The sequence below is a fragment of the Babylonia areolata genome, chromosome 12, assembly GCF_041734735.1.
Source record: "Babylonia areolata isolate BAREFJ2019XMU chromosome 12, ASM4173473v1, whole genome shotgun sequence".
NCBI lineage: Eukaryota > Metazoa > Mollusca > Gastropoda > Neogastropoda > Buccinidae > Babylonia > Babylonia areolata.
Window position 1 is genome coordinate 21,268,281 of NC_134887.1, and position 24,462 is coordinate 21,292,742.

A 24,462-nucleotide genomic window follows, 5' to 3' on the forward strand; every position below is an offset into this window, starting at 1 on the left:
GGACCAGCTTAGTGATATCAAAAGCAGAAAAATATTCTGGGAAAATATATTTGATATTACTTGACTTATATCGAAATGGTATTTATTCTTCAAAATGGATGAATTGTATCAGACAAATTTTAATAGAAGCAGGTTATGACTGTGTTTGGGATGCTCAATTCTTCTTGGAGAGGGAATCTTTCTGCAAGAATGTCAACATTGCTTTGAGAGAGAGTTTTCAAAATCTAGGAGACATGCTCTAGAGGCGAGTAGTAAATGTTTTATCGAAATTTCAAAAGTGGATTTGGTAGAGAAAAATATTTAAGTCAGATGCCTGATAAATACGCTATCAGCTTCTTTAGATTTCGAAGTAGTAATCATAAGCTGGAAATAGAAACAGGGAGACACAAAGGCATACCACGATAGTTACGGCTTTGTAAGGTTTGTAACATGTCTATGATTGATGATGAGTTTCATTTTATAATGGAATGTCCCAATTATGATCAGTTACGAAATAGATATGTTCCTAAAAAAAAAACATTTGTCTCCAAAATCGGTTTTTAATTTTTGTAATGTGCTCAAAGGAGGCAAAAAAGTCATTTTAGGTGTAAGTAAGATGATTACATTTGCAAATGTTGCCTAGCTATACTTTTGGAGTTAAAAGACATTTGTGTTTCCTCAATTTTTATGTGACATTGTTGTGTATTTGGAAATGTTTGGTCTGGGCATGAAAAGGTTATTTTGCAGTAATCCTCCATACTCCAATAGGAGTGAAAGGATAATTAAAACCTGAAACTTGAAACTTGTATGTGTGTGTGTGTGTGTGTGTGTGTGTGTGTGTGTGTGTGTGTGTGTGTGTGTGTGTGTGTGTGTGTTTCAGGTGTGTGTGTGTGTGTCTGTGTGTGTGTGATTATGTGTGTGTGTGTGTGTGTGTGTGTGTGTGTGTGTGTGTGTGTGTGTGTGTACATACATGTACTCAAGGCCTGACTAAGCGCGTTGGGTTGTGCTACTGGTCAGGCATCTGCCTAGCAGATGTGGTGTAGCGTATATGCGTTTGTCCGAACGCAGTAACGCCTCATTTACTACATGCACCAACTTTTGCCAAAAATGTGGAGTTAAATAAGGGCGAGGAGATAATCGCTGATCCCATATTGTTACGTAAATTTCACGATAGATCATGCAGATTTTCTTTCATATATATTTCTATCTCTCTGTGTCTCTGTCTCTGTCTGTCTGTCTGTCTGTCTGTCTCTCTCTCTCTATATATATATACATGTGTGTGTGTGTGTGTGTGTGTGTGTGTGTGTGTGTGTGTGTGTGTGTGTGTGTGTGTGTGTGTACCAGAGATGTGCTGGACGAATCATTTTCTTTGTTAATTAAGACTTGATAGGCGAAAATGGTAGATTGTGAACATACAAACACTTTGACCAAAAACAAATGAGACAGAATGAATTTTAATGGAATTTGCGGGTTGCAATCAACCGATTAAACATTGTATGAATAATATTGAAATTGAAGATAATAGAGCAGAAGTTAACACAAGATCTAAATAACTTTAAAACTAAGTGAAAATCAAGGGTTTAAACAACACTGCCATATTTCACTGAAAAAAAGTGAAGTGTTTTACATAAAATCATTTGACGTGAGAGTATCAGTCACAATACATGTATAACATGAAATTAAAATGGTTTTACATTAGAATATCACATATCATTATGGTGACAAATGTCATTGTACAAAGCGTCGGTGAAATAGAAAATGATAGATGCAAATTATGTGGTAGAGAGATAGAGACACTATTAATCACTACTACTTTGATTCCCAGTATTTGCCTTTGTTTTCGGAAGATTGCATTGTAATTTTCTTTTTCTTTTTTTTCTTTTTTTTATCACATCAGATTTCTCTGTGTGAAATTCGGACTGGTCTCCCCAGGAAGAGTGCGTCGCTACACTGAGAGCGCCAGCCATTTTTTTTGGTATTTTTTCCTGCGTGCAGTTTTATTTATTTTTCCTATCGAAGTGGAATTTTCTACATAATTTTGCCAGGGACAACCCTTTTGTTGCCCTGGGGTCTTTTACGTGCGCTAAATGCATGCTGCATACGGGACCTCGGTTTATCGTCTCATCCGAATGACTAGCGTCCAGACCACCACTCAAGGTCAAGTGGAGGGGGAGAAAATATTCGGCGACTGAGCCGTAATTCGAACCAGCGCCCTCAGATTCTCTCGCTTCCTAGGCGGACGCTTTACCTCTGGGCCATCACTCCAACGTATCAGGATAGGAAGCTGTAAGAATTATTTGAATAATAACCTAATTTTATTTGGAACTAAAGAAAGCAGTAGAACAGATGGCAAATTAGATATTATTTTTTAATTGCACAACTGTTTATTTCCAGATGCAGATTAAACAGCATTAGATCGAACATCGAAACGACAGATAAGGAAAACGGGGGAGAGTAGTGGGCGGAAGAGGAGAAGAGAAAGAAAAATGGACGGGGCATGGATTCACGAGCTATTAACGTGCATACATGTTGTTTGAAACGGCTAAGATGTATGGTACCAAATAACAGAGTACCATGAACAATGATGCATAAGTTTACTGACAGGGACACACATAGCAATGATGAGACTACAAGCATTCAAGACAAGCCAAGACAAAACAAGACAAGCCAAGACAAAACAAAACAAGCCAAGACAAACCAAGACAAGACAAGCCAAGACAAGACAAAACAAGCCAAGCCAAGACAAGACAAGACAAGCAAAGACAAGACAAGACAAACCAAGAGAAGACAAGACAAAACAAGACAAGCAAAGACAAAACAAGACAAACCAAGGCATGACAAGACAAGACAAGCCAAGACAAGACAAAACAAGACAAGCAAAGACAAACCAAGGCATGACAAGACAAGACAAGACAAGACAAGACAAAACAAGACAAGCCAAGCCAAGACAAAACAAGACAAGACAAGCCAAGACACGACCAAACAAGACAAGACAAAACAAGACAAGCCAAGACAAAACAAGACAAGCCAAGACGGGTTTATTTCAGGAAAACCCGTGGGGGCACATGAAAGTTATATATTTCATGTAACAAATTGTGCTTAATCTATTCTAACAATGGCCTCACCAACTGTCTGATATAGTGCTAAACAAAAACAAACACAACAACAACAACAAAAGAAGAGAAAAAAAACTAACCCGCGTGCGTTCCATGGCACAAAAGTTCTCGTTCAAAAGAAAGAAAAAAAGCTTTAACCGAACAAACGCCAAGCACGTGGAAATAAACCAATTCTACAAACCCACATTCCAGCATAAATACTGATGTCACCACCTTCGAGACGGGGGGTGTCGGGAGGCGGGAGGCGGGGGGGATGGATGGGGAGAAGAAACAAAACAAAAACAAAACCAAAAAAACCCCAAAACGTGACGTCTCGAACCTTTGATTTTCATCCCTTTCAGTAAAGTTTCTTGGAGTTTAACATATCCTCCTCCTCCTCCCCTTCCTCCTCCTTCTTCTTTTTGGCAACAAGTTCTCTCTATCTCTCCATGCCCCTCATCTCTCTCAGGGCTTGGTTCAGGCTCAGGCCTGTCCAGTCTGGGGCATTGTCCTCTCATCTCTTTTTATGTATGCCTCTCCTTCTTTTTCCTTGCACGGTTGGGTATTCACTTGGCAAGCCCTGCTGGCCGTGCCCACAACACTTCAGTTTACGTCTCTTCGCTAGGAGAGGATGCTTACAACAAATGGAAAGGCACTTGCTGGACTGTACTGCAATGCCGACACAAACAACAAAAGGCCTTTGGCTTTTGGAATTTGCCTGATACAACGGCCTTTGTATGACGTACACGATCCGCAAGCAAAAAGCATCCAAAAGGCGGACTTGGCACCACCCAGACGGAATGCATCACAGTCAAATATACAACAACATTTTCAAGAAATGTTTGCAGTCAGGTGTGAGCACTGCCAAGACAAGAACTTTCCCAGGAGCTGGTGTCGGAAGTGATGAAAACTTCGTGGTGTTGACATTCCGCTTCCACCTGAAGATTATCAAAAAACCGGGCCACACAAGAATCAAGTTTGACCTCAACAAACTAAAAGATCCGGAAGTAGCAGAGGCCTTCCAAGCTATGGTTGGAGGTAGATTTGCTCCCCTCACCATCTTCGACACTGACACTGACACAAATATGGAAATGTTGCTCGACACCGTCAACACTGCAGTGACCGAAACAAACAGTGAGAGTCTTGGCAAACATCGACCTGCAAAAAAAGCCTTGGGTCACGGCAGATGTCCTGGACCTATGTGACAAAAGAAAGGAGCTGAAGGAGAAGAAGAATGGGGTAGATGGTGTGAAACAATACAGAGTTGTCAACCAGGTGATCAAGAAAAGCATCAAAACAGCAGAAGAGAAAGAAATGGATTGAAGAGCAGTGCCGAGACACTGAAGACAGCCTGAAAGCCAACAACAGTAAAAACAAAAAAAACAAAACAAAACACACACACACACACACACACACACACACACACACACACACACACACAAAGAAAAAAAACCGTACAAGCTTGTGAAAGATCCGACAAATACTAAAGAAGGGCGTTCCACAATGATCCAAAACAAGGCAGTGAGCTGTCTGATGGAGGAGCAGGGTGTCCTCAATAAGTAGACTGAAAACTGCTCAGAGTTGTACAGCCACTGTGCAACAGCCACAGGAGATCAACAAGTACTGAATGTCCCTCCAATGAATGACAGCCATGAGTATTCCATCCTTGGAGAATAGGTCGAGGCAGGAGTGGACATCAGAACTAGTACAGGCAGGGGGAGAAGCCATGGTCAGCGCACCCACCACAATCTGCAACAAGATCTTGCAGACTGGAGAATGGCTGACACCATGGACCCAGTCCATTGTCATTCCTCTCCCAAAGAAAGTCAATCTACAACAATGGCAAAACTACCGTACCGTCAGTCTGATGTGTAATTGTCGAATGTGTTTGATAAATGCCAGGTTTTTGTCTGTTTATGTCGGATAAAATCAAATTTAAATGTTTATCATTAGTTTTTTTAATTCCTTTTATTTTTTTCACTCTTCTTCTTTTTTTCAATATTACCTGTTCACCTACTAATTAGATATAACACATTTATTCGTATGCATAAATTGTTCACAAGGCATGCCTACAATATCTAAAATCATTATTTTATTTTCAGTTCCAACGTAAATCAGACAGAGTTATTGTCCCTGAGCCTAAAATTGATTTATCTAAGACGAATCTCTCATTTAATGGAAGCATAGGATGGAACATACTTCCAAAAACATGTCGTCAGATTCGAGCAATATCTCTGTATGAGTCTAAAGTGAAAATATTTCTGTTCGATACATTTGATTAACCTACTCGCGGTCTTTTGCAAATGCTTGCTTATTATCAGTCCACTTGCTGCCATGCCATGAATGGAAAGTCGAATGTATGTGTGATCGTGCTAGTAAACGAACAAATGTATGTGCGTGTGTGTGAGTGTGTGGGCGTGAATGTGTACGCATGTCTTTGATTGCTTGTTTTATTGTGTGTGTGTGTGTGTGTGTGTGTGTGTGTGTGTGTGTGTACGCGCGCGCGCTTGTGTGTGCACAGATATGTACGTGGTTATATAACAATTGTTCTTTTCATTGCTTTTTTTTATATTCCAGTCGCTGTTCTCATCCGTCGTTTTTATTTCATCTTTTTTTCATTTTATTTCTTTATTCTTTTTTATGTATGTGTTGTTACATGGGCAAAATTATAGAAAGGTCTTTACTGTGCCTAATTCTTTACCCATTAAAAATCCAACCAATCAATCAATCTTTTTCTTTGTGTGTGTTATCACAAACGACGAAGTGTGTAGAAGAGTCAAGCAAGCTATCGGGCGACATGATGATCTACTGACCACTGTAAAGAAAAGGAACTTGAAGTGGTTTGGTCACGTCTCGCGTTCATCAGGACTGGCCATGACCTTCCTGCAGGGAGCAGTGCACAGGAGAAGGAGAAGAGGCAGACAGAAGAAGAGATGAAAGGTCAACATCTCAGAGTGGACAGGTGTAACCCTGAGTGAGTCAGTCAGGACAGACAACGTGGGATGGAGGAGGCTGGTTGTGTGGTGCTCCTACGGTCTACGAGACAACAGGACAGATAGACAGTGAAATGCTCATGATCGTATTTGTCTATTATGTCATGAAGATCAGAAATGTGTCGTCAATGTTGCTGGTTCTTGTCCTGAACTCCATGGCGCCAGTTAACAGTTGACTTGCTCCAACAAACAATACAGACAACAGTTCAGCTTGTTTTGGTTATGTTAGTGATGTTTCAAATAAAACACTCATGGAACAGCTGTGTATCCTGTTATTTCGGGTCTTTCTCTGTCTATTGTGATTTTCTTTTTCAAAGAATGTGTTGCTGACCCTCTTACCCGATTATTCAAAAATAAAAATCGTTGAATTCATTTACTGTTATTATATATAATGACCACATAATCATAACAACAACAACAATAATAATAAATAATAATAATAGCTTATGTGTTCATTTCCTTATCTGTATCAATACTTTCAGAAAACATGTTTCCACGCAATTGTAGTTCTTTGCTGATAACTATGTCACCGCTGCACCTCCCAGGCCCCCATCTCACATCAGAATGTTTGCTTGCTTGACAGAAATTCACACGCACAAACAGTAATGTAACATCTGACTACTTTAACCCATGAAGATGCAGTCCCACTTTGTGTCGGACTTTCGAGACAGCAGGGATGAGCTTGTCCGCAAACTTCAGCATGGATCTGTCGGTGTTCCGCGGCCCGTCACAGCTGAACTTCCAGTTCTTTTTGCAGGATCTATAATGGAACACGACCGCTGTCTCGGGTTTCACGAACTCCCTGTTTTTGAACATGATCATGAAGATTGCAATGTTAGTCCAGTATGCACGCACGACGCACGCGCGCGCACACACACACACGCGCATAAAAAAAAAAAAATCAAAATTCGAAAAACACAGGAATTATTCCCAGTCAATTGATGGTAACACATGATGAATATATACAAACAAGATTAAGAAAATTTATTTATGAATGCTGTTCCATTTATTACGCAAATTGATTAATTCATTGTTTGTTTATTTATTCATTTATTTACCATTGTACTTGTGTGTTATAAACCTTAAGGTTTCATGACAATAAAATTTATTCTATTCTATTCTCTTCACTTATACGCACGCACACACACACACACACACGCACGCACACACACACACAAACACACACACACACAGGGGGGCGGGGGCGAGGGGGGTAGAGATACATATAAATTCTTCTTGTTCACCTTCTTCTTCTTCGTTCGTGGGCTGCAACTCCCACGTTCACTCGTATGTACACGAGTAGGCTTTCACGTGTATGACCGTTTTTACCCCGCCACATAGGCAGCGATACTCCGTTTTCGGGGGTGTGCATGCTGGGTATACATATAGATGATATTGTTTTATGTTTTAACCGGGTGTTCGGTTGTTTCTCTCTGTGTGTGTGTGTGTGTGGTAAACTTTAACATTGCCATTTCCTCTGCAAATACTTTGTCAGTTGACACCAAATTAGGCATAAAAATAGGGAAAATTCAGTTCTTTCCAGTCATCTTGTTTAAAACAATATTGCACCTCTGGGATGGGCACAAAAGAATAAAAAAAAAATAAAAAAAAAGAAGCCAAATTATATGCAAACTGCATTTACTGTTATATTTATATATATATATATTTTTTTTATTCTCTAAATTTGGCACTTTGATCTGATATTCTGACACAACAACAACAGCAGTCATTTTTATCATTTTTTGTTCAAACAGGGACTTCTTTTGCTAAGCATGGAAGTTATATTTATTTTGGAAACGTTTTGGTGCATATGGTAAAAAAAAAAGGGAAATTAATCTGTAATTAATGCTAGGGGACTTAATTTGCTTTAAACTGATCTTTCTCATCTTAAACATTACATTTTGAAATTATACTCAATACATAAAAAAAGCTTGTGTGTTTTACTCTCAGTGTACAGGGCTTTCACTATGTTCACTCGCCCCAGTGGTCTTTTTCGGAAAATACTAAAATCAATACGACGAGTGGATTTTATAGATCTATTGGCTGAGCCCTGAAGGTCATGGGCAAAAATCAATTGCGTGCACATTATTAAACACATTCAAAGCGCGTGCTCATATTCTTCGCGAACGCGAACGACGTCATTTTGTTTCAAGTTGTTGACCTGCCCGTTCAATCCTATATTCAATCGACAATACACGATAACATGTGATGGAAAGTTGGAGAAGGAGACTGTTGAATATTTATTCAAAGAAAGATTTGTGATCGCCTCGTCACTTACTGGATTATGCCCCAAACTGCCATAAAAATATCCACAGAATCAGTCGGAATTCACAGTTAAAAAATGATAAGAGAGGCAAGGCCAAACCATACGAGTTAATACCCTTGAATTGATGAAACGTAAAAATTTCCAGTCTTGACTTTTCTCAAAATGAAGTTTTTTTCACTTCATAAGACGTTTAGAAGTACTTGTACTTGTTTCTACGTGTTATTAGTTAAACAAAATACTCAATTTTCATATCAACTTCAAAACTATAAAACTAGAATGAACATAAAAGAGAAATTGAATCGACCGTGTCAACTGGGTGTAACTAACTGAAACTTGTACATCTATCTAGATCCAGAGAAAACGGCTAAATGTTGCAGTGTGACTGCGGCGATAGCCACGTCTCCTTTACCGCGGACTTAAAAAGAATTTTTAATTGCCCTTAAAGATTTTTTAAATGCCCAAGATACACCAGAATAATATGATTTAAACAGCGTTCTCACTGCGAATACCGCAATCGATTTATCGCCCTTTAAAAAAGCATGTTTAAATATTATATTTTTGAACGTCAGTTAAGGAGCCACGATAGTGTAATGGGTAAGACAGTTTCTTCTCACCCGAACACACGGACGCCGTTAGGACTTTTTTTTTCTTTTTCTTTTAACCCGAAGCTTTATAATAGCAAATAACACATTTTAACGATTAGATTTTTTAAAGTTTATCACAAGTGAGTCTTGATGGCCTTGCCTCTCTTGTTTTAAAGTGGATGTGCTATTAATTGATAGAGGGAATGGGGCGCAGTCCATTGGTGTGTTCGCATCTCCAGCTGGGCCAATCCGGCTACCGTAGCGGTCCCCGGGGATACACTCGTCCGGCACAGACCTAGCCTGCTGTTTTATTCCTTCCAAGTCATGTTGGCCTTTGAGATAGACGTATTCTTTATAAAAGATAGGTCCATGCCAATCAATCTTCGCTTAATAAGTGAGCATGTTTAGGTTAATAGTTAAACTCAGATTTGTAAGCCCACGGTTTCTCGCAATCTCACGATTTCTCTCACTTTGAGAGAAATGGCCGGGGACGCCTCCACGAATCCTTTCACTTTAAGAGAAATCGTGGGATTGCGAGAAATCGTGGTCCTTCCCCTCCCACCTTTTCTCTCAGTTGCGAGAGATGTGTGAGAAATCGTGGGAAGTCTTCTTTATTTTAATATATATATATATATATATATATATATATATATATATATATATATATATATATATATATATATATATATAAGAATTCCTTTTGTCATCGGGGCTGGATTCTTGTCTTTTCCCAAGGCACATCTAAGTGAAAAATCAGAGATGAAAAGAAAAGAGAAAGAGGAGGGCGACGATAATGACGATAATGATAACGACAGTGCTGTTCTTGAAGACATCAACAGTAGTGAAACTGAAGTACATCTATTTATTGTATTTCACATAAGATGGATCACTGCAATGCACTAATCTCAACTTCAACATCGGAATCAATAGCAAGCAACAAAATCAAGGCAATGTACATAACTCAAACAGAAATATAATACAATATATCATAATATAATATAATATGATATAACAGGTATTATATAGTATAAAATAACATAATACAATGTAATGTAGCATTGATAATATGATGTACTGTAACATAATATAATATGATATATTATGATATAATATAACATAATAAGACTTGAACCGAATATTTCCCGAGGGATGTAACAGGTAATAACATCAAAATGAATCAACTATCTACATAAATGCGATAGAAAAAAAGATGTTTCACAATGCATTATCCTCATGTTGGGAGCGTGAAAACTGGACCAAATATTTTTGATGTTTGTTGTGATGCAAACTTTTCTGACACATTTATTTAGAATGTGCTTCATTTCATGCTTCATCTGTTTGTGTCAGCATGCTTTCGCATGTAAGATGCACTGGAAATAGATTTTCAGTTTCATGGAAGACACTCAGAACATGAAAATATCATTTTGAAAAACAAAGTGAAATTAAAGTATATATCAACCAGCCAAATAAACACACAAAAGGAAACACACACACACACACACACACACACACACACACACACACACACACACACACACACTCATTCACCCACTCACCAGCTCACTCACTCATACACATTTTTTAAACCAGTTTTGTGTCATCACCTTCACCGTCTATTGTTGATGTCTTTGCTAACGCCACTGTCATTATAATGATCGTCGTTGTCGTCGCTCCCATTTCTCGTTTCTTTTTCTCTCTTTCGTTTTACTCTGAGATTTGCATTGGGAAATGACAAGAACTCAACTCCGAAGACAAAGGAAATCTTTTTTTGATTAAAATAAGGGGGACTCGCAACTGAGAGAAATCGCGGGCTTACAGGATTCTTCCCCAACTTTACTGAAAACGAAGACATAATGACTTGAATATATTTTCCCCTCTCTCTGTCTTTTTGTCGAGTGTTTATATATATATATATATGTTTACATATCTATCTATTTATCTATCTATCTATGATGCTGAAATGTGACAATAGAGTGAATAATAAATGCAGGCCCATATGTTTTCGTTTTCCACAAAGAAAAGGAAAAGCATCGGTACAGTTTATTAATTGATAACCTTTAAAAAAAAGAAGACTGTTTTGGGATGGTGTGGGGTAGGAAGGATTATGTGGGGTGTGGGGTAGGAAGGCACGAATTCAACACAACCTGTCGTTTCCTGTGCATGCTAACCTGCCCTTTGGGCAAACAAAAGACGAACATGAGCAGCCATGAAAGATTTAACCGTGAAGCAAACACACACACACACACACACACACACACACACAGGCACACACACACAAACACACAAACACACACACACACACACGCACGCACGCACACACACACACACACACACACACACACACACACACTGCACTCACGCTGTAAATGGTTTGTACGGATAAGCATTGTGTGTGTGAGCCTGGTGCGTTCGCTCAGGAAGATAGGCAGTCTTGATCACAGCATTCTTGGGGTCTGTACAGTTCAAATACCGCAGGAACATCAGAGAAGCGTTAGGGTCCACAGGGCCCCAGTGGTCCAAAAAAAACACAGGCTTGAATTTCAGGACGGCGGCGATTTTCTGTTTGTCAAACTGTTGCTGTCAAGAGACAAAACATATTATGTAGTGGGGATTTCCTTTTTGCTCAGGCGACTTTCACATGAAGACATAGAACGGGGAAAAGAGGCCCGTGGAAAGAGAGAGACAAACAAACGAACGAACGAACAAACGATCGAAAGTTTTATGCAGATAAGGCCAGAGCCCCTTACTGAATGGGGATTCATTAATAAATGATAATGAGAAAATGACATGACACAGTAAATCGACAATTCAGATCAATCAAAAATAGTTAACACAAACATTCAACAGCATTTACGACGTAACTGTACGTAATCGCTTCAATGCTTCATGTATATATATGGCTAAGTTATACAGAGTACATTCCTGTCTTGAAGACATGAGTAAATTAAATCTAAAATTAGACGGATCTCTATAATATTTTGGTTGAATCAGTCTTTGTCTAAAGTCACTCAAAGCAGGGCAACATAGCAAAAAATGCAGTTCATCTTCTTAACCCAGACTGCATCAACGGCATGTGTTAATGAAAAACACTATATCTTAAACTATTGGAAGCAATAGTACAAACACCGAATCTAAATTTTGTCAATGCGCATTTTATATATCTGTTCAGTCCTAACTCAATGTATGGTTCAATCACATGCGATGTTTTAAAAAGTCTATAGAAAGAGACAAAGAGAGAAACAGAGACTGACAGGCGGAAAGAGTGTTGTCAGTAAATTACAGTAGCAGGCGAAAGTAGTTGTTGCAGTAGAAGCACTGTTTCATTTCAAGTAATGAATATAGTGTGTGTGTGTGTGTGTGTGTGTGTGTGTGTGTGTCTGTGTCTGTGTCTGTGTGTCTGTGCGTGTGTTTGCGTGCGTTCGTATGCACATGCGTGCGTGATGTGCGTGTGTGTGTGTGTTTGTGTGTGTGTGTTTGTGTGTGTGTGTGTGTGTGTGATGAGTAAGAAACAGTCATTAAATAATCTTTTAGATCAGATGATACATCGAGGTCCAGTGTACAGCATACACAAAGCGCACCTAACAGAACCTACGGCGCCAAAAGGTTTGTCCCTGGCAACACTTTTTTTATTAAAAAAAAAAAAAAATGTGGTGGTGTGGGGTTGGATGGGGCGGGTGGGGTGGGGGGGGGGGGAAGCATGCTTGAGCCGCCATTGTTTTCTGTGATTTTGTGGTGAGTGTCATTTTTACACTCCTTGTGCAGATCAAATCATTATATTTGAAGCCAATAAAGAATACTGAAGTTTTCTTCTTCTTCTTCTGTCTGTGTGTGTTTATAGGTGTGTGTGTGTGTGTGTGTGTGTGTGTGTGTGTGTGTGTGTGTGTGTAAGTGTCTGTATGTCTGTCCGTCTTTGTCTGCATGTCTGTTTGTGTGATAAATAGAATGCTGGTAGAAGCAGAATATGAACGGTGTGTGTGTGTGTGTGTGTGTGTGTGTGTGTGTGCACGTGCGAGTGTTTGTGAATGCATGCCTGCATGTGTGTGTATGTACACGTGCATAGGTGCGCGTGCGTGACGTGTGCTCATGTGTGAATGGCTGTACCCTCAGGAAAGCTTTGAGACTGGTGAAGCCACGTGGGAAGATGAACTCATCCATGTCCACGGTGGAGACGTACTTGAAGCCAGCCAGACGTAAGCGACAGTCCCAAACGGGTAGTTCTTTGTCGTCACCGTACCGCGTCCAGTCTCTGCCGTCCTTTAGAACGAAGCGACCCCATGGGCGTCCTTCATGGACAGAGAACAACCACATTAGATACAACGTCGATGAGGTGACAGAATTTGAAAAAAAAGGGCATTTTCTTCAGTTTCAGTTTCTCAAGAAGGCGTCACTGCGTTCGGACAAATGCATATACGCTGCATCACATCTGCTAGGCAGATGCCTGACAGCAGCATAATCCAACACGCTTGTCAGGCCTTGTTCAGGTTTCAGAGGAACAGAAAGACAGAAAGAAAGAAAGCTTCGGGGAAAGAAAAGCAGGGAGGAAGAGAGAAAGAAAGGAAGGAAGGAAGGAAGGAAAGAAGCAAGAAAGGAAGTAAGGAAAAAAGGAAGGTATGTTGGAATACATAATTCAAAAGCTCTGATTGAAAACTGCACCAGGGCTGGTTATTTTACACTGAATTCGTTAGCCATTTCCATTCTCCTAAATGAGGTTGCAGAAAGGTCCCGCAGTATTGTACGACTATCGGGAAGTGAATTCCTGTCTTCTGTATCTACAGCTGGGCACAGGAAGGCGGGACCCAGTCCTCTCCTTCCGCCATTTTAGTCTTCACCGTCTGGTCCGATAGCAGTTTGAATCTGGGTGGAGTGAGGAAAACCGGAGAAAAGAAAATGCCTTTCCCGAGGACACAGCACCATGCCGAAAGGGGCTTCGAACCCTGATCCCTGGTGAACACAGGGTCAGAAGTGGAAGGCCTGACCGATTGTGACACGGCGCCTCCTCTCCTGCACTGTCCAGCGTAGAAGACGTTCAACATGCTGGGTCTGTGTGTTCTGCCGCTCCCGATTCTCGGCCAACATGAACAGCAAGAGCACTGTAAAGGGCCCAGCGAGGACGATACAATTTGTCATCACTATGAGACTGGTGACAGCTGAATCCAAATCTTCTGTGTGCGTGACAGGGAATGCAGTAATATTCTGCTGCTTGTCATCCGGAGCAATGGACTGAATTCCTGATGAAAATTTAAAAAAGAACAGAGAAAGAAGTTGCCTGCTGCTCTTCAGTCACCGTGACAGGAAAGGAAGGCAAGATGTTCCACAGTACAGGCTGACTCCAGTCTTTATAACTCTGTGTCCGCCATCACTCTGCCCACTACAACCAAGAAAGCACCAAGACAGGAATCCATGGGGTTGGTGTAACTAAATATTTCATTTCAAGAAGACGCTTTTCTGCAAACAAATGAATTTGCGAGAAAAACAAATTGCAGAATGCTGCTGTGTTTTAAAGATCGTTGTCAGAGGATACATCTGATGCAGAGAAGATGTCGGCTTCCACCCACTCTGCAGTAACGAAAGAGCAATTGTTGTTCCAATGGACGACTGATATCAAAACTGACTGGAAGTGTTGAAGAAATGAGGGGGTAGTGTTCAGTCTTCAAAGTGAAAACGAGTCACCGAGAAAGGACACAGAGGAAAGCACGAAGAGAGAGGAGGAGCTGAAGTGTGAGAAGTGACAGCTGACCCAGCTCCACATCGCCCTGAAGACACTGATGGAAGTGGTGAAATGTGGTGTGGTTCTGATGATGGAAGTGGTGAAATGTGGTGTGGTTGTGATGATGGAAGTGGTGAAATGTGGTGTGTTTGTGATGATGGAAGTGGTGAAATGTGGTGTAGTTGTGATGATGGATGTGGTTAAATCTGGTGTGGTTGTGATGATGGAGGTGGTGAAATGTGTAGTTGTGATGATGGAAGTGATTAAATGTGGTGTGGTTCTGGTGATGGAAGTGGTGAAATGTGGTGTTGTTGTCATGATGGAAGTTGTGAAATGTGCTGTGGTTGTGATGATGGAAGTGGTGAAATGTGCTGTAGTTGTGATGATGGAAGTGGTGAAATGTGGTGTTGCTGTGATGATGGATGTGGTGAAATGTGGTGTGGTTGTGATGATGGAAGTGGTGAAATGTGGTGTGGTTGTGATGATGGAAGTGGTGAAATGTGGTGTGTTTGTGATGATGGAAGTGGTGATATCTGATGTGGTTGTGATGATGGAAGTGGTGAAATGTGGTGTGGCTGTGATGATGGAGGTAGCAACATGTGGTGTGGATGATGGAAGTGGTGAAATCTGGTGTGATTGTGATGATGGAAGTGGTGAAATGTGGTGTGACTGTGATGATGGAGGTAGCAACATGTGGTGTGGATGATGGAAGTGGTGAAATCTGGTGTGGTTTTTTACTCCACCAGAATGTTATTTATGTTGAATAAAGAAAAAAAAGAGTACATTTATATAGTGCCCTTTCTAAGAGCTGAGGGTGCTTTACATGAAAGAAAAATATTACAAATTACAAATCATTCATGACCTCTCTTTCTCAACCCCCCACCCCGTCCCCCACAGACTCTCCCTTTCCTCTCTCCATTCATCCAAAGTGAGCTGACATGGGTGGTGTTGGAGCACAAGGAAATTGAGAGTGCCTATAGATAGGTTTTAAAAAGATGAGTTTTTAGTGGTGAGCGAAAAGCAGAGATAGAATCAGGTGCATGGATATGATGAGGAAGGTTGTTCCAGATGTGAGGAGCAGCAAAGAAGAAAGAACGTTCACCAAAGGTTCTTGTATTGACACGAGGAAGTTTCAAGAGTCACAGAAGACCGGATATTTCTTGAGGGACTGCAAACACTGAAAAGGTCAGAAAAATATGTAGGTCCTGCAGAGTGGAAAGCAGAATAGCAGAGACACGCAACTTTGTATTTGATTATCACTTCAATAGGGAGCCAATGTAGAGTGTGGAGGTGGGGAGAACTGTGATCAGTAGGTGGGACAGGCAGGCAAATACCAAAAACGTCAGCAACTAAAACATGTGCACTTAATTGTCATGACGTTGGTGATTTACAAAAAGAAAATGATATATTTGACTATTTGAGACAACAGAAATGCAATACATATAAATTCTCCAAAAGTCACGTTTAAAGGTGGAGTAAGAACATTTATTTCGATCGAGTTAAAGTTTTAGCATTTGACTTGCTGGTAAGGAATTATAGAGCTGCCCCCAATCGACCAAAAGTCAAGGGGACAAACAACCTTATATATGGGTTTGATTCGGCTGATACGTGGAGAGAGAAAATTGAGAAAATTTCACATTGTAAAGACAGCACGCCTCGACCACTTTCTAGTTTCTGAGGAACTGTAGCATTCAGGCACGTTAAAGATCAGGCCACTCCTCATTAATATTATCACTCAAGAAAGAAATGTTAGAAATGGACAGACCATTTCGGAAACTTAATAATTCTCTGAAAACAAGATACACAATATGATAAATGCATATTAAAGCATTAATAGCGAATATTAACAACAATATATTAACCAGTGTCAATATAAACAATATTAAAATGATAGTCCAGATTAGTCTATTCAGTACCAAGTGTATGATCACTTGCGTTCTTCAAGGTGTTACTGATGGAAATAAAAAGCAAAGTAGGCCTAATATTGTAGGCATCTGCTGAGAAGATATGTGAGCGTAAAAGTGAACAAGACATGTTTTGAGTTATGAAAATTAGATTTGGAGCAAAGTAAATGGGGGGGAGGGCACACAGATTGTATCTCCAGCATGAATTTAACATAATATATCCAGTAGTTTTTTGGGTTTTTCTTTTCAACATACTACCCCCAACAAACATTCCATAATGTCCCTAACACACAGTTAAGATCATATTCACAGCATTCAGTTTGGAATCTACTTGAAGTTATTGACACAGCAACACATTAAACTTCATTGTGCTTTTCTTTTTCTTTTTTTATCCCCTGTGATGAACTGTGGTTCGAATTCTCTCTCTCCCTCTCTCTTTCTCTCTCTCTCTCTCTCTCTCTCTAACACACACACATACACACACAAATTGACAAACACACTCACGTACGCACGTACGCGCGCGCGCGCGCGCGCACACACACACACACACACACACACACACACTATCAAACTGATTCAGCAACTTTAAAAAAAAAATCTTGCCCTCCAGCAGAAAGCCTATTTGGGGTGATACGAGTCTTCTGTTCTCTCGGATCAAGGTACACTTGGTTATGCATGGTGATTTCAGCTTGAACATGCCAGTCACGCATCCTAAGCATCAAAGCCTGCATCCTCTCTCTCCCGTGACACACACACCCGCACGTGCTCGGACTGCAACTTCGTGAGAGAGCATGAACAGATTCGCTGAGATCCGTTTATCTCTTTAGAAAATAAAGTGTGCGAAAGGCTTTCATTCAATGTGAACACTGTGTTGTTTAGTACCAATGAAAATACAACAGCAAGTGATGTATTTGATTCAACTGTTTAAGCAGGAATCGCCCCCCCCCCCCTTGCCCTTCTCCCTCCCTCTTCCCCTCCCTTTCCTCCACACCTGTTTCTTCCCCAGCATAAATGTCGACTTGACAAAACAAAACTCACGACCAGCCGCCGTGGCGAAGTGGTTAGCGTTACGGACTGACGGCTGGGAGGACGCGGGCTCGAATCCCAGCGGAGGTGGATTTTCGGCCCATGGCCAGCTCCTACCCAGAGTTGAGTGTGCTATAGGCTTAAATGGGGAGACTGGGACCACACAGTCGAGTATCATCCACTTCATGGATGCGTCTTTGGGTGTGTTGCTCAAATTACCTGACGAACACTGCAAGTGTCTGTATCATTATGAAAAGAAAATCTCAAAGTCTGTGGCCTTTTATGCCCTGCTGTCATGGTGACCTCAGTTTCAATACCCCTCCACTTCCGTGCTTGGGGTGAGTCCTGTCAATGTCGTCAGTGTTGGCAGATTCATGGGGGGATGTTGTTTGAAGGACGTGGTGGGGGCTTAGTAGGTGGTGTAATAAGTAAGTTAAATCAGAACAGGCACCACTGAATACCACCGAAGTGACTCAGCAGCAGTGCAGGGTCTCCTCTGGTGTGTGGCCTCCTGGCGACCTAACATCGATGGTTCCCTGCGGATTGATGACGCTGGAACTGTGACGGACGAACCCGGGTGTGGCCGTGTATGAAGGACTCGGGATGAGCGGCGTGGGAGTAATGCCACTGAAACGGTGCAGATTACGGGGCAGCAAACAAACAAACAAACAAACAAAAAACCCCACCTCATTAAGAATGTGTTTTTGATGGATGTCAGATAACGATAAATAACGAATGCAAGAAAATTTTAAAAGTATACGCATAAATTAGAAATGAAATAATGAGCGAAAAATATGGTTTTGTATATCAAATTAGTTAATGCTTTTCCTTGGGCAGAGAGACAATGACACTGTATGAACATTGCAGGCTGAGGTCACCGCTCACCGTTTTGCAATGTTATCTCGTGCTCTTGGTCCGTGCATTGAACAGCATTTGATTTTTCTAACGGGCACAATAGCCGAGTGGTCAAAGCGTTGGACTTTCAATCTGAGGGTTCGTTTGTACACGAGTGGGCTTTTACGTGCAGCCATACTTTCGGGGTGTGCATGCTGGGTATGTTCTTGTTTCCATAACCCACCGAACACTGACATGGATTACAGGATCTTTTACGTGTATATTTGATCTTCTGCTTGCGTATACACACGAAGGTGATTCAGGCACAAGCAGGTCTACACATATGTTGACCTGGGAGATCGGAAAAATCTCCACCTTTACTCACCAGGTGCCGTTACCGAGATTCGAACCCGGGACCCTCAGACTGAAAGTCCAACGCTTTAGCCTCTCGGCTATTGCGCCCGTCATCTGGTTGTGAATGATGGAATCTGTTTGGACTCTGTGTGTACTTAAAAAAACAACAACAAAAAAACAAAGAAAAAAAACAGTATTTTTCTTGAAATAAAGCTAAACAGCATCAGACAAACTTCATTAAAACAACAACGACAACGACAACAACAGAAATTTACTCTACTGTGCTACACACGGCATCTGCATCATGCTCATCACATTGTTTTCTGCTGCCTGAAATAAAGCAAAGACAACTGATCATTCATAATATGTGGTTCGTCCGTCGTGATCGACGAGGACCATCTAGTCATCCTGGGGGTGGGTGGGTTGGGCTCTGTGGGTGCACAGATGACTGGTCAGGGCAATTCGCGCCCGGAAGGTTCTGTCGCAGTGTGGACAGGGTATGGTGGCGGCTGTCGGGGACTTGCTGGCACTGCTTTTCCTGGCCTGTCTGCGTTGCTCTGCTGCAGCGATTCTGCTGGCCTCACAGGATTTGGCGCCTTTGTGGACAGCTGAACGCCACTTTGGTCTGTCCATTGCATTCAGCTCCCATGTGTCGTGGCTGATGTTGAAGGCCTTCAGAGAAGCTTTCAGAGTGTCTTTGAAGCGCTTCTTTTGGCCTTCATGGGAGCGCTTGCCATGTTGGAGTTCGCCGTACAGCAGTTTCTTGGGGAGCCGGTGGTCTGGCATGCAAACTACATGGCCTGCCCAATGCAGCTGGGCTTGCATCAAGATGGTGTAGATGCTGGGCAAGTTTGCACGAGTGAGCACCTCTGTGTCAGGGATCTTCTCTTGCCACTTTATGCCGAGAAGGTTTCTGAGGCTGGTGATGTAGAAGTGGTTCAGCTTTTTGGCGTGGCGTTTGTAGACCGTCCATGATTCACATCCATAGAGCAGTGTGGTGAGAACTATGGCCTTGTATACTTTGAGCTTCGTCTCCAGGGTGATTCCTCTCCTGTTCCAAACGTTCTTATGGAGTAATACGCTGTGTTGCATGTCAGCTTCGGAGGCAGCATTGAGAGCGCAGCCATCAGCAAACAGGAAGTCGTTGACGGTGTCTGTCCTCACCTTGGTTTTTGCTAGAAGCCTCCTGAGGTTGAAGAGTGAGCCATCTTTGCGGTACATGATGCCAGTGATGCCTACGTCAGCGTCTCTGAAGGCATCTGTCAGCATGGCTGAAAACATGAGACTGAACAGGGTGGGGGCAAGAACACACCCTTGCTTGACTCCGTTGGAGACAGGGAATGGTTCTGAAGTCTCTCCGTTGTCTTGGACTCGGGCCAGCATCCCATCATGTAGTTGCCGTATGATGGTGATGAACTTTCTGGGACATCCGTACTTCGCCATAATTCTCCAAAGGCCATCTCTGCTAACAGTATCGAAGGCCTTGGTCAGATCGACATAGGTGGAGTAAAGGTTGGCGTTCTGTTCCTGACATTCTCCTGGAGCTGCCTGGCAGCAAACACCATGTCGATAGTCCCGCGTTCTTTCCAGAAGCCACACTGGCTCTCTGGTAGGAGACCTTGCTCAAGGTGCGCTACGAGACGGTTGAGTAGCACTCTGGCCAGAGTCTTGCCTGCGACGGACAGCAGGGATATTCCACGATGGTTGTCACAGGCCTGACGATTTCCTTTGCGCTTGTACAGGTGTATGATGGAAGCGTCTTTGAAGTCTTGTGGAACTGCCTCATGCTGCCAGATGAGCTGGAACAGCTGATGAAGCTTCTCAGTCAGCGCCATACCACCTTCTTTGTAGACCTCAGCTGGAATGGAGTCTGAGCCAGGGGCTTTGCCATTGGATAGCAGACGGATAGCCTTCTGGGTCTCCTCCAAAGTTGGAATGGCATCCAACGACTCACTGACTGGCACCTGGGGGAGTCGGTCGATGGCTTCATCATTGATGGTGGAGGGGTGGTTCAGTACACTGTCAAAGTGTTCAGCCCATCTCTCAAGGATCCCGTCCTTGTCAGTGATCAGGGTAGAACCATCAGCACTGAGGAGTGGAGCAGATCTGGAGGTGGTGGGACCGTAGACTGATTTCAGGCCGTTATAGAAGTTCTTCATGTCGTTCCTGTCTGCAAAGCCCTGGATCTCATCAGCTTTGTTGCTCAACCAGGAATCCTGCATCTGCCGCAGCTTCAGCTGGATGGTGCTGCGTGTGCTCTTCAGTATGTCTTTCTTTGACTGTGACTTTGGATCTTCAATGTGGGCTCTGTAGGTTTGGCGTTTGTCTTCTAGCAGCTGCTTGATCTCTGTGCAGTTCTCATCAAACCACTCTTTGTGCTTCCTGACAGAAGGCCCCAGGCACTCTATGGCAGTGTTGTACACCGTCTCATACAGTGCGCCCCATTTTGCCTCCACATACTGGTTGTCCAGCACGGTGGACTCAAGGCGTTCCTCCAGGGTGTCAGCAAAGCTCTGCTTGATGTTGCCTAGCTCCAGCTTGTTGACATTCATGCGTTTGAGTGCTTTCATGCCCTGAGGCCGTCTCTTGGGCTGGATGCGGAGGTTGAGTTTGGAGACGATAAGGCGGTGGTCTGTCCAGCACTCGGCGCCGCACATGGCCCTCGTGACTCGGGGGCCCAGCCAGCTCGCCAACGAGGGTTGTCTTCACTGGAAAGCCAGCTCCAGCCTCACGTCTCTCTTCAGGTCCGTGACCACTCCAAAAGAAGGTGTAGCCTGAAAGCTTCTCTGAAGGCCTTCAACATCAGCCACGACACATGGGAGCTGAATGCAATGGACAGACCAAAGTGGTGTTCAGCTGTCCACAAAGGCGCCAAATCCTGTGAGGCCAACAGAATCGCTGCAGCAGAGCAACGCAGACAGGCCAGGAAAAGCAGTGCCAGCAAGTCCCCGACAGCCGCCACCATCCCCTGTCCACACTGCGTCAGAACCTTCCGGGCGCAGATTGGCCTGACCAGTCATCTGCGCACCCACAGAGCCCAACCCACCCACCCCCAGGATGAATAGATGGTCCTCGTCGATCCCGACGGACGAACCACTACCTTGCTCAAGGTGCGCTATGAGACGGTTGAGTAGCACTTTGTGCTTCCTGGCAGAAGGCCCCAGGCACTCCATGGCAGTGTTGTACACCGTCTCATGCAGTGCGCCCCATGCTGCTTCCACATTCTGGTTGTCCAGCACGGTGGACTCGCGTTTCTCCAGGGTGTCAGCAAAGCTCTGCTTGATATTGCCTAGCTCCAGCTTGTTGACATTCAGGCGTTTGGGTGCTTTCATGCCCTGAGGCCATCTCTTGGGCTGGATGCGGAGGTTGAGTTTGGAGACGATAAGGCGGTGGTCTGTCCAGCACTCGGCGCCACACATGGCCCTCGTGACTCGTACATCCTGCCTGTCCCTCTTCCTGACGATGACAAAGTCGATGACATGCCAATACCCAGAGCGAGGATGCATCCATGACGTCCTGCTACATGTAGACGGTGTTTGTGATAAGAAGGTCGTGCTCGGCACACGTCTGGAGAAGTAGTTGACCATTGCTGTTTCAGTTGCCAACCCCATGCTTCCCAATCACGCCTTCCCAGGAGGTGCTGTCACAGCCAACTCTCGCGTTAAAGTCACCAAGAATGATGAGCTTGTCTGCGTTGGGAACAGTGGTGATGACAGCGTTCAGGTCCTCGTAGAACTTGTCTTTGATCTCATCCGGGTTGGTCATGGTGGGCGCGTAGGCGCTGACAATGGTGGTAAACTTCTTCCCGTTGCATAAAGGGAGTTTCATCGTCATCAGGCGATCGTTCACTCCTTTCAGGGAGCCAGCCAGCTTGCCAATGAGGGTTGTCTTCACTGCAAAGCCAGCTCCAGCCTCATGTCTCTCTTCAGGTCTGCGACCACTCCAAAAGAAGGTGTAGCCTGTGGCTCGCTCACAGAGTTCGCCTTCTTCTGCCAGTCTGGTCTCACTTAAGGCAGCGATGTCGTTGTTATACCTGGCTAGTTCACTCGCAATGAGTGCTGTGCGTCTCCGTGGTCTGTCCGAGTCGCCTCTGTCCAGAAGCGTACGCACGTTCCATGTGGCAATGGTCAATGGGGTGCTCCTTGTTTTCTTCTTTCTTTCCTTTGTGTGTCGACCACTTGAGTAGGGTCCCCGTCAGCCACGGTATGCTGACTAGCGTGGTGTGGAGCAGGCAATGTTTAGGGCACCTTTTCTAGCCCCTTCCTCATGCTATGGAGGTGAGTAGTGCTGTCCTGAAGAGGGCTGCTCAGTCGCTCAGGGGGCTGCCAATCTCCATCGCTGCTCCAGTCGGTGAAAAACGACCTATGGCTTGAGCTGCCTGTGTGCAGGTCCGCGGCTACGACTGCCAGTGTCCTGGGGAAAATGATGGTATGGGATGAAGGATGACTGATGACTTGCGCGATGACTTTGTTTATAATGAGGAGGAGTTGCACACCGTCGACCTCACTCTCTTGTCCGAGACCGTCTGTATCCAGTGGCAAGACGAGGTCAAGATGACTGGAGATGGAAACGGATGCAGTGGATGACCAGGATGTCCTATGTGCCTCATCCTGCCCTCAGCACTCCACAGTGCTCTGCTGCAACCACCTTCTCTCCGTTGAACCATGAAGGTTTCTTCCACAGAGTCCGCCGGATCCAGTCTTCACATGCTTGGGTAGACAAGTCCTAGCTCACCGAGGGTTTGAGACCCGTCGGCTACCCTCACCTAGTTTAGCCAGCCTGTCAAAGCCATTGCCCGGGGGTTGGGCGCTGCCGCATGCTAGCAGCTTCTAGGACCCGTAAGTGAGAGCTGGGTGCCGGTGGGGACCAACAGAGGACGAACCACTCCCAGAAGAGCGTGACAAGCCCCCCCCTCACCCCCCCTCTAGAGGTACTACCCCTCCCGTGCACCCCCTAACCCCTATTCATAATATAGTTTTAAGCATTAAAAATTCATATTATAGTTTTAAGGACGAATACTCACCTGGTAATTTATAAGGCAGGAGATCCAGCAGTCCTGAATCCTGATAATGCTTAAAGATCTTGTGCACAATGTCCGTGTTGTTCAGGTCAAACAGCAGAATTCGGTCAACTCCCAGGAGGCGCTGCATTTCAAACCATTCCACCAGCTTGTTCGGATCTAACTTCAGGCCGTAAGCGATCTTGGCGCAAACGGCCAACCCACTTGGTTTTCGGACAGGTTGGTGGACAGGCAGATACTGGCTCAGGTCTCTTGGACATGAAGTTGACGTCAGCGTCGCGTGAGCACCGTTCATCCGCCGGGAAGAAAGGGGGAACCAGCAGCTGTAAATGGCCCCCACAAGCTGTAAATCACGTTCATTGGCATTTGGCAAGATTTCTGATTGGGAGAAATCCAATCTGGCTTGATGTCCAATGTAGACCTCATCCGTGTCAGAGGGTTTTGCACAGCACGTCAGATTCAGAAGCCGTCTACCATCTTGGAAGATGACAAAATGAATCTCCGTACCATAAGGCGGTACGTTGTGCAGAGCTACAATGGCAGAGTAGATGAATACACGACGAGTGAATCTTTCATCATGGGGATTGGTGGTTGTCCAGTTAGGAAATAGCTCCACCTGAAACATCATGAACCGCTATGGAGACACCATTAAACCGCCTTTTTTAAGATTATAGGAAATCCCATCGTTGATAATCATACT

At 43.6% G+C, this 24,462-nt stretch overlaps 1 protein-coding gene across 1 annotated transcript in view; it reads right to left on the bottom strand.

The window, feature by feature from the left end:
• Nucleotides 1-4,973: 4,973 nt before the first annotated feature.
• LOC143288102 (uncharacterized) overlaps nt 4,974-24,462 on the bottom strand; it is a 19,831-nt gene continuing 342 nt past the window's right edge. The window contains exons 2-5 of the mRNA XM_076596389.1: nt 23,766-24,378; nt 13,019-13,200; nt 11,277-11,494; nt 4,974-6,869 (exon numbers count right to left, since the gene is read on the bottom strand). Of these exons, the coding sequence (XP_076452504.1) occupies nt 6,686-6,869; nt 11,277-11,494; nt 13,019-13,200; nt 23,766-24,378 (1,197 nt within the window). The 3' untranslated portion in view covers nt 4,974-6,685. The remainder of the gene's footprint in view (nt 6,870-11,276; nt 11,495-13,018; nt 13,201-23,765; nt 24,379-24,462) is intronic.